The sequence below is a fragment of the Nanorana parkeri genome, unplaced genomic scaffold (genome assembly GCF_000935625.1).
Source record: "Nanorana parkeri isolate BGI_ZX_2015 unplaced genomic scaffold, ASM93562v1 scaffold559, whole genome shotgun sequence".
In the NCBI taxonomy this organism is placed as follows: domain Eukaryota; kingdom Metazoa; phylum Chordata; class Amphibia; order Anura; family Dicroglossidae; genus Nanorana; species Nanorana parkeri.
In genome coordinates, this window is record NW_017306827.1 from 371,648 (window position 1) to 383,107 (window position 11,460).

Below are 11,460 nucleotides of genomic sequence, written 5' to 3' on the forward strand. Positions count from 1 at the left end.
TGCCCTTCAGGAGGGAGATGGTGTGCAGGGCCTCAGCATATTGCGTCTCTAGCTTCTCCACTCTCTGGCCCAGCTGTGTAGTGTCGGCCCTGAGGTCAGTCATGGCCTGTTTGTGCGCCCCTTCCACTTGGGAGACAAACGCCTGGAGGTCAGCTTTAGTGGGTAGGGACCGGAGGACAGCCTTCAGGTCCCAGTCTGGGTCCTCTCCCTCAGACGTGGCCGCCTCTGAGTATCCCGATCTCGGGGATCCACCTGGGTCTCTGGGGTCCCCCTCCAGGAGCAGTAAGGGGATCGGGGTGGGACAGGGCATACCTGAAGGCGAGCCGGCAGCATGTGAACCGCCAGGCGCCATCTTGGCTGCGGCCCGGTCGCATGTCCTCCGACCGCGGAGAAAGTTATCCAGCGATCCCCTCGGCTGTTTCGGGGTCTTTGGGGTCTTTCCGGAGGCCTTCCGTCCCCCCATCAAGCTTCTTGGGCTGTCGGCAGGCTAAATCGGAGTCGGATGGGTGCGGATGCAGAGGGTCCGGACGGAGCTCGGCTTAGGTGCGACTCTCCGCCATCACGTCCAGGCCACGCCCCCCGTAAAATCATTTTTAAGGCCATTGCGGGGACACAGATCTCACCCCTTTTGTACCAAGCAATGCTGAAAGCATAAAACACAAAACAGGCATATTACTAGTAGGAGGGGTTATCCTGGGCTTGCCTACAGTTTTTTGTTTGGCCTTTGCCAGTGTCCAATCATCCTGTGTGCAGCAGTATAATTCAAACATTTTTGACTTCCTGTGTTCCAAGATTTTTATGGTGAATACAAGATTCCTATTTTCCTTGTGCCACATTAGTGCTCTTCATTCTACTGAAATGTTAGAGATTATAGTAAGAATGGGAGTTTGGGAGCCAGTCATTTCCACATTTTTGTTCCAACTGCTTTACTTGTTGATTCGTAAGATGGTAACGAGGCAGGACAAAAGAATTGTTACCAGTACTGCCTGTAATCTTTCCCTATTACTGACTTCCCGTGCCTTGCTCTGCAGCAGTTCTATGTGGATATGGCCATCTTGGTAGAGACAACTTTGCTTTCTTAGATAAGAGCCTCCAGCATGGAAAACAGTAATTGGCACAATAGTGGCGTCGCCAAATATCTTGCCAAATCTCCTTCGACAGGAATGCCCTAGATTTACACTGCTGCTATAAGGCTGTAGTAGTGCACAGGAATGCCCAGGCACCCTCGCATATCAGGAAGTGCATGGATAGTTTCAGCACAAAAGGTCAATTTTTCAGGGTGCAGCTTAGGCAATTAACATGTTTAGATGTTCCTTATAACATAGCACATTTTCACTTTTTTGGTTCAGGTGTAAATCCTGGAAACCTATGTGAAATGAAAACACCACACTAAGAATTTACAAATTAGACTTAATTTTATTCAGCAGGCAGCAAATCCAGCGAAACATTATGGAAAGGAGTGTTGGCCCCTTAAAAATGCCCTACAAGTGTAAAAATAAAAACTGTACAAAAAAAAATAAAAAAATATTTGTTGTATTATTTCCTGTTCTTTATAAGAGCACTAATCAAAACACGCATGACCACATGATGTTTGAATATTAAAGTGCACCTGTCACTTAGTCTGCAAATTTAGCATTTATGAGAATGCCATTCACATCAATGGAGCATATTGCAGGATAAATATTTATGAAGCTAGATTTATATTTTGATATTCATGTTTGTGTAGCTAATTGTATGGCTGAATTCCAATTATTTTGGGTTCAGTCTACGAATAATATGCATTTTATGTAGAGTAGTGCATTCAAATAACTTGCATCTTCCATTTGTAGACTGAATGTATAAACTAGTGTCACCCTATGAAAATTCACTAAGTTACATTACAAAATGTATTTTAGATGGACATACATAAATGGCTTTAGTCAGACCGCTGATGTATATTAATACAGTATTGATCAAACTGAGGCAAATGCTTTTAAAATCGAAATGTCTACATAGCAAAACCGTGTTTGCATATTTTGCAATCAAAACTGAGGCTTTAACCAGTTGCCGTCCGCCCGTAGTAGAAAAACGGACGGACGGCACTGTCGCATTGGCGGGTTGCCGTCGCCAGACAACTTACAGAGCTGCATATATAAAACCTGCTCTACTTTTCAGTTACTGAAAGCACAAGAGAACGTATTTAACAGCAAGTATAAAAGGCTATAACCCATAGCAACCAATCAGAAATCACTTTTCAGCAGTCAAATAATAGCTGGTTGCAATTGGTTCATTATTTGGTCATGGCAATGTGTTATTAATAGCAAGGTCACTCGGCCCTAAATGACGTCCCTGAAACATTTTGAACGTTATATAATATGCACATTTAGCAGACAAGTACTTGCACATGGTATAAAAACAAGGCTCCATAAAAAGAGAATACACAAATACATTCACTCACAATGTGTAATTAAGTCAATGCACACCAACCATAAATACTGGCTGCTTTCAGCATACGAACACCACTAATATCTTTTGCTGAACATAGTTTCCAGCTAATCTAGTAAATATTCAAACATTGGTAACAATTTCTAACCTAATCTGCAGCTTTGGTCAAACTTTCTTCCAGTATGCTGAAAAGTTTGTATAAAAAAAAAAGGTAAAGATGACTTGGTCATTTAAAAGATTTTTCCACCTTCTTTAATGTCTGACTTCTCTGAACAATAACAAAATCCATCTTTGACACTTTTGTGCATTGACAATCCCAAAGCACAGATGTTGTGAAACTGAAAGATCCTGTTTCACTTGTTGAAAATGCAATTATAGCATCTGACAATTAAGCTTTGGTACAGGAATGACCAACATTCTTATAAAACGTTCATAGCTTTATAATCTCCCTTTCTCACACCACCTATGTGAATGTTAAAAGTTAGAACCATGTTCCCAGGCACAGTTTGCATTTTAAACTCCAAGGGATTAAGCCTGAAGGTTGTCATCTTTCTCTTCAGAGCAGTTACAAAGCTGGTAAACAGAGGGATCATGAGGCTGTGGGACAATTTGGCTATCATATGCATGATTTTACAGTGCAAACTTTAAATTACAACTCCAGAAAATGTCCTCCAGTCTTTTATGTGCCTAGAACAGCTTCTCAGTGTTTTACATACAGAGTAAAATACCTTCAGGAAACACGAGATGAAAATAATCCTCCAGCATCAAATATTACTAGTAAACCGTATTTAGACAAAGAGCCCAATTGGCTAAACAACAAATAAATTAGAATATCAAAAAAGTAAAAGGATATACTGAAAACCACTCTGGTGTTGAAACTCCTCTTGCATAGAAAGAATTCTCAGAGTGCAGAAGAAAAAACAATTGGTCCTATATTCCTTTCTCCCACCCAACAAATAATTGCCCAACATAAGCAGATTTGTCCAATAGTATCACAGCCTGACTGGCTCCTGGGGATGGAGTTCTAAAGCTGTTCAATGTCTGCCTGTGGATCAAGGGTGCCTGGATATTGGCTCCAGGATGCAATGTGGAAACTGTCCCAGTATTCTGACCCCTAAAATGCAAAAGAAGGAAATATGTTAAGTCTATGAGACTGAAAAATTCAGAGGAAATCAGCTTACTTCAGTAACCAAACAACGGCATTGTGATAAAGATACTGAACGCCATTATCATTCCCTGCAAATTATATAATCGCAGATCCAGGGAAGATTTCAACTATGCCTCTAGTATGCTGCCTTTCCTATGATTACAAATCTGTATGCAGACAGAATTACCAACACCTAGAAAAGCAGTGACTGATAAACATTACAATAGTAGGTAGCCTGGCACCTCCTGAAATGTCCCATGCAGCCTGGTTATCCTTACCCGAATAAAAGGCACATTATCCAGGGATCCAACAACCCTTTCAGAAAGAAAAGGAGGGACACACTTCTTTAGCTTTATATAATTAATCCAAACCTAACACTTCAGCTGGAGTGCCAAAGGAAAATGCTGGCTGTCATTTGCTCAGACCCTGCACACCCAGAGGCTGACAGACAGCATGTGAGGCCAGGCAGTTTGCAAGCTGGAAAGAGTCAGACATTACCTAATCTCTGACTCAGATTGCCACAACAGTTCCCATAGCCTGAGGGATTCTGTTTAAAGTTAAGTTCAAGCTTTTATCCAAATCAATTATAATCAAAAGTAAATACAAAACTGTCCTACAAGCAAAGCTCTTAAGCTAGCCACACACTGTGGATTGTGGTTCGTAAAATGCCCAAACAGTCACTGCAGCGGATTTCAGACTGGCTGCTTTGACAGATTTCTTTTTCAATCAACTTTTGTCAAGCAATTCTGACAGGGCCACACACTGCTTGTATCCTGCTGACTTGGTGGAAATTTGACCACTTTATGGTCAGCACTAACTTATGAATTTTGTCACAAAAACTAAACTCCAACTGCCATTCTTCGTTGTCAAGGTCAACACGGACATTTATCTTTCCCATTTTATATAAATCTCTCCCGACTTGAAATGGGCTGCCAAAGTACCAAAAAACAGACAAAGTCCTCGTTGTCGCCACCCCGCTTGTGTTTTTTTTTTAAAGAACAGAACACAACACAGATAATTTACACGTGTGGATTCTGGTGAGCTGCACATGTTTTGGTGTGCATTTGCAAGATGAATAGCTCATCGATGAACAAACACGCCAACTCTGCCCAACTGTAATGTGTGCTACAGCAACACTCAGAAGTAAAGCTAGCCTAACTCTTCTACTAATGGATACAAATATTTGTAGTTTGTAGTGACTTTAGCAATCCAAAACAGGGGGAAAACAGCTGTGCATTGCCTTCCACTTCTCTAGTTACTCACACACGTGTTATTCCAAACATAAAAGCAGTGTCATAGCAAGCAGGTAAAACAAACCTATAAAACTGATTTATCCATATAATAATAACACACGTACCTTAACTTTGCATTTTCAGCTTCAACTGTGCCAGTAACTATGTGTCCATTTCTATAGCGATGTGTGAGGTCTCATGAGAAACTGGAATACAAAAAGATACAAAAGAAAAATGACAGACAAGTTTTTTCCGGACAAGTATAAAATGAGTCCTTTTCATAAGTTGCAGTTTAGGAGGTAGCGTGAAAGCTAAAACACACATTTTATTTCTTTAGAGTCAGTCCACCAAGATGTTACTGTTTGGTTATAGGCAAAAAGACGCTTGCAGGTTTATTCCATCACCAGCATTTCATAGCTTTAGATCGTTTTGAGACTTCAAGTGATGGAATCTTCTCTGGAGATCCCAGCCCCCCTCCATAATTACTACCTTTTTCCAACAACAAAAAAGTCCTCCAGCTGTTATCAATAATGTAACATTCCAAGGAGCATGGAACCCCCTTCTAAAAGGTGCCCATACACCTTACGACCATGGCAAGACTTTTGTCTTGCCATGGTCGTATGCTTCTTGAAAGCCCGTATGATCTGCCCACCTTGGACGGGCAGATCGTACTTGCGATCATCGAAAGCCTGCCCCGCTGAGGGGCGGGCTTCCGATGACGGCAATGCAAACTAGCCTCACGAGTGAAACTTCCGATTGCAGAGACAAGCTAACAGGTTTCCTCCAATCATGAGCCTTATGTACCTGACGTCAGCTGATGCTGCGGAGAGCGTGTAGCCAGTGCCCAGATGCAACAGTGAGCCCAAAAACAATGTCGGAAAACAAAAAAAATACCGGTAAGTACCGGTACCAGTAAGCGGCTGTCTTACTCTGCAAAATTTAAACTGGAGTTATCAATGAACAGAAATCCTCTATTACTGTAGTGTTCCTGTTCATTGATAAACATGAGGACAGAGTATGTTTACTATAACTACAACTACCGTATGAATGAACAGGAGGTGATGTAGATCACTCCCATTCATTCATAATTGAGGATATAGTCCACATACCATGTCCTCAATTATCTTCAAACACTCAGCAATCACTGATCACTGAGTGTTTGTACTCGCTCTCCACATAGACATACACATAGACATACACACACCACCAAAAGCAGCCCTCACTCATCAAGTATAGACTCTACGAGACCTCTGAAGGTATGCTGTGGTATATGGCACCAAGCTGTCGGTAGCAGATCAGTGGGGGCTCCAGGGATCGGACTTGTTTTGCCAGCACAGTTGGATTGAGATTGGGAGAATTTGGAGGCTAAGTCAACACCTCAAACTCATTGTTGTGTTCATCAGACCATTCTTGAACAGTGTGGGAGGGTACATTATCCTGCTGAAAGAGGCCACTGCCATCAGTGAATGCCAATTCCATGAAGGGATGTACTTGATCAACAGCAATGTTTCTGATTGGATGCAGGCATTGTTCAGGTATTTTGAGAGCCAGAGGGGCCGACTAGCAAGATACTGATGCTTGGCCCAGTGGGAGATTCCTCCATCCACACAGGTTTGTGTAGATGTAGGAATCTTGTCATTTGTATCTTTGCTTGAGGCACCCACCAGTACTAGGAAATAGTTTTTACATCATATATAATAATCAGTTATCCCTACTCTACACCCCTTGCAATGTAGCAGGGGAATGCCTGTGGCCACTTTTTCTGAGGAATCCCCCACTGGGCCAAGCTTCAGTATCTTGCTAGTTGGCCCCCCTGGCTGTCAAAATACAGTTTGGCATAGATGGAGGAATCTGTTGCACTTTTTCCATCTGACCATAGAACATCTGCAGATAATCTATAGGTGTATGGCCAGTTTAAGTGTATACATTTAGACGTGCCCAAAAGACAAAAAACAGTGAATTTGCATGAATAGCAGCAACACAAGTAAAGTGTCTAAATCCAATTAAACTCTGTCCTCAAATCCACTGATCTGCAACTGCAAAATTTTAGACCAGAAAAGCCCTTCTTTGTCACAGTTATTTTTCCCCATTAACTCCACATGGGTGTCAGAAATTTCAAGCAGATTTCCAGGTATTCAACATTAACCGCAGTCCATTCAGGTTAAAACCATCTTTTCCTTGACATTACTATTTTTAAAGCCTCACCTGGATTTTCCTCATCTGTGCCTTCATCATCATCATCCCACTGATTCTCTCTAGACAGCAGAGGGTTTTGAGATTCAGAAACAGTTCTCATTGGAAAAGATAGTCCGTCTCCAATACTAAGAAAAATAAATCAGATACAATACAATGATTTAAATAACACAATTTAGAAGAATCATATGTCCAAAAACAAATTCATAGGAGTGATATTTGAAAGCGTGGGAGCATAAAACCCTTGTGTCTAACTTGTGGTCCCCTGCTACTCGCTGTGCAGCTCTCTGACCCTACACTTAATAACATGAATGGTAATCTGTATAGTCATGAAACAAATCTCCTGCAACTTGTCTTAAGTCTCCAACCATACCACTAGCATGTGCAGACTCCTATAGCATGTCTCCAGTCCCGACAGTTTTCTGCAGGATTACTAGCACTGAATAATATCTGCAGTCCTTGGTAATGTCAGGCTCTCTATACCTTGTAAATCGACCTCCCCTGCAATAAAATAGATTACTAATGTACAAAAACATACCTTGTGAAGACCGGAATTAACCAAAGATTTTTCTGTTTCCCAAACACGTGCTCCAAGTTCCTTCTAATGCCCAGGTGGAAGCCATTTTTATCAGGACCACTGTGGAACATTGGGACTGAAAAGGCCTCTACATCAGTACACAAAAAAAAACGGGAAAAGCAGTCAGGAATTATCTGGACATTACAATAATTCTTGCCAATTATTTTTCAGCTCATACAGCTGATTTTTTATGTAGGCCTGAATTATAGAAATTAGAAAACAATTCTGCAATGGCTAAAGAAGACCAGTGAAACACATTTCAGTGATTGTATATTCTATGCTTATAGTGAGATGAACACATACTATACTAAAAGAACTATTTGTGTTTGTCATATTTCATCTGCCTCTGGTATGTGCAATACAAAGCAAGTACACATGCACACACACGCTGTCTTAAGGATATATGGAAAATAAATGTCTGTTAGCTGGAGAAAATGTAAAATGTAGTCAACTGTCAAAAGAACATAAATAGTTACCATACCCTGCCCTACTGTAGTACGTTACTCAAGTCAATGAATTCTCAGTTTAGCAGTTACTACTAGCCTAGGCAATATATGAGCATTGAATCAGTTGTATGTCATGATTTGGACCCCTCACCTAACACATATGACTGAGCTGAAGATGACAAACAGTCCAGAGGAAGATTCCTAATGGCCAGGCATAGTGATGGTTTAACAATCTGGCAGTTTCCCTTGGTCTTTTACATTACAATAAAATTAGAGTCAACAAAGTTCGATTACCGCAGGTCTATTCTTCAGTCCATACTTTGCTGACGCAGTTTTCCAAATCCCCTTATAAATGAGAAACTCTGTATTTTTTCTAGAAGGCAGACATAATGCCAAAGCAAACAGAACAATGAAAGCACACTGCCTGCCACCCCAGTAGACATTGGCACCTTACCTTGCATCTTCCGTGAATGCACAGCACGTTCGCGTGCACGCGTGTGTGTTTGTATGCTGCTTCTGCTGGGTGTCCCCACAGAGTTCATTGGGGCCTGAATGCGCAACAAACGTGGTAAAAAAAAGCTCATGTAGCAAATTTTGTGACATGCATTCTGCGTTTTTTGCTTCCACATTTGTGCATGTTTTATTGCGTGCAAACACTGAGCAAAAATTAATGGCAACGCAAGCCCATTGAACATTTTGCCCCATATCTGTCAAAGCGCGTTTGGTGAAACGTGCAGGTGTGACTGCGGGCTTAGTCTATATGGCTTAGGTCACATATTCAGGCCTATACAACTGTTTCAAGTTGCAAAGGGATACACTAACCACCTATGAAAAAAAAAAATACATAATGCTCAATTTTACTTTTCTGGTCTATTGCTTTATACAGACTACACTCTCAGTTCTTTTAGCTTATATTCCTATGAATGAGTCAATTGGTAGTTTGTTGCTCTAGTAACATAATACAGAAAACACTGTTGCAGACAAGAAGGGTGAAGAGTGTAGGATAATGCTTACTAGCTACACACAGCCCAGAAAATAATGTGCAAAGCAACCTGAGACGCAGCACACAGAACGTTCCTAATTAAGCAATAATCCCGCAATAAAGGCTCATAATTACTCAGGAGTTTGAGAAATCAGTGAGTGGGTTGCCACAGCAACATACCATTATAACATTAGACGTAATGCTGCTGTTTTCAAGCAAAGAAATGCAACATAGCGGTCACAGAAAAGTATAGTGCAGATATAGACTCATACCTGGCATGCTTTCAAGAAAGCAAGGTGATGTTGGTGGGGGGTTATAATATTCAGGAGCTAGTACATGATGCAGAGGTGTGTGTGTGTGTGTGTGTGTGTGTGTGTGTGTTATATATATACATATACACACACACACACACACACACACTGAGTGGCCAGTTTATTATGACCACCTGACGTTTGTAGGCAAATTAGCTATAATTTTGCGCTGAAGTTGCTAGAGGGCCAGACCATTATAAATAGGGAAGCACGTTGTCTACCACGACAGTAGAAGTGTTTTTTTTTTTCTGGACATATGGGTAAACAACGTGATTTAACAGCCTTTGAACGTGGGATGATTGTTGGCGCTTGGAGCCATGGAGCGAGTATCAGCAAAACAGCAGAATTCGTTAAATGTTCAAGAGGGGCTCATTGTTAAAGTGTTTAAAGACTGGACTGTCAGCTGAAAATCTGGGTGTGAACGTGCGAATTGTGACCGTCAGCGACTAGTCAATGTTAGGGCAGAACGGAGAGTGGCAAGACATGTACAAGACAACAGAAGGGCAACAGTGCATCAAATGACTGCAGATCTTAATCAGGGATCCTCTCAAGTGATCTCTGAACGCACTGTTCGCCGTACAATGCATCGTATGGGATATGGAAGCCTAAGGCCTGTTCGAACACCTTTGATTTCTGCAAGATAAAACGTCTCCAATTCGCACAGGAACACAAGGATTGGACAGTCGAGCATTGGAAAAAAGTCATGTGGCCCGATGAATCACGTTTCCAGTTGCATCATGCAGATGGCAGAGTGAGAATTTGGCGGGAACAGCATGAAAACATGCACCCAACATGCATGAGTACAACCCTTCAAGCTGGTGGGGGCAGTGTTAAGGTTTGGGGCATGTTTTCCTGTCATGATTTGGGCCCTTTAATTCGTGTGGAACAACGTCTGAATAGCACAACATACCAAAGTATCGTTGCTGATCAAGTTCATCCTATCATGTTGATGTTGTATATCACAGTGGAGATGGCTTCTTCCAACAAGACAATGCGCCATGCCACGGTGCTCGTATTGTGCAGGAGTGGTTTCAAGAACATGAGGGAGACTTTACCTTACTTAGGTGGCCCCCACAATCACCAGATCTCAATCCAATTGAGCATTTGTGGGACGAAGTTGAAAGAGCCATCAGGCAGCTGGTTCCACAACCATCAAATCTCGCAGAACTGGACAGTGCTATTCATCAGGCATGGTGTCAGATTCCTCGCATCACCTTTCAACATCTCGTGGAGTCAATGCCAAGAAGAATCGCCGCAGTATTGAAGGCAAAAAGGTGGCCCAACCAAGTACTGATGGGGTGGTCATAATAATCTGGCCACTCAGTGTGATATATATATCAACCAAAAATACTGCATAAGAAGATGGCAAGAAAAGCAGGCACAGCTCCTTTCCTTTTACGTTCTAGTTGTGACGGATTTATTATTATCTATTAAAAGTGGCCTCTTCCTATTCCACTAAAGGGAACCTGTCACAGCCATGCAGGCTGCAAAATAGTTCCAGGACAGCAACTATACTCACCATATATCTGAATCAAGCTAAACATTGACCATGTCTTGTAATCAATTATTTTTTTTAATCAGATCTATTGTTCAATTAGACTAACTGCACGATGAGAACTATTATTTGAGGTTTGTAGGCTAGACATGGCACAAATGATGCTTCCTCTGAGCAGAAAATGGTCACGAAAGGGGATAGTTATATCAATACTACAGGACGTTTCACACCCAACTGTTTTACATCTTCAGGTTAGTGCCATGAAATATGTTGAAAAAAGGACCAAAAAATAGTGGAAAACATGATTGATATTGACTGACTACTAAAATACTATTATAGATCAATTGGATCGATTGTTGGCAGCCAAAAAAAACTTTTCTGAAACAAGCATGCAACCCATGAGTCAGGCAATGACAGTCTCAGAAGACAGGTGATTTGCACAGTAAAAGGTTTCCTTTACGGAAGCATCTTGAAAACAAGTTACTGGCAGCTTTAGGTAGTTCGATTTTAGGGGAGTTGGGCATCAAGTGCAGTTCTGTAGAAGGGATGAAAACAATATAAAAGAAAGATATCTGGCTAAAATGCTGAAACTATATGAAGACTCATATTATGTCTGCGTTTCTTTCTACAGGATAATAGCTGTGTCAGTACTA

The 11,460-nt window shown here is 41.4% G+C and overlaps 1 protein-coding gene across 1 annotated transcript in view; it reads right to left on the reverse strand.

The window, feature by feature from the left end:
- Positions 1–2,822: 2,822 nt before the first annotated feature.
- The window catches only part of ZDHHC15 (zinc finger DHHC-type containing 15), a 36,363-nt gene continuing 27,725 nt past the window's right edge, over positions 2,823–11,460 (reverse strand). The window contains exons 9-12 of the mRNA XM_018562063.1: positions 7,535–7,661; positions 7,009–7,124; positions 4,929–5,009; positions 2,823–3,538 (exon numbers count right to left, since the gene is read on the reverse strand). Of these exons, the coding sequence (XP_018417565.1) occupies positions 4,966–5,009; positions 7,009–7,124; positions 7,535–7,661 (287 nt within the window). The 3' untranslated portion in view covers positions 2,823–3,538; positions 4,929–4,965. The remainder of the gene's footprint in view (positions 3,539–4,928; positions 5,010–7,008; positions 7,125–7,534; positions 7,662–11,460) is intronic.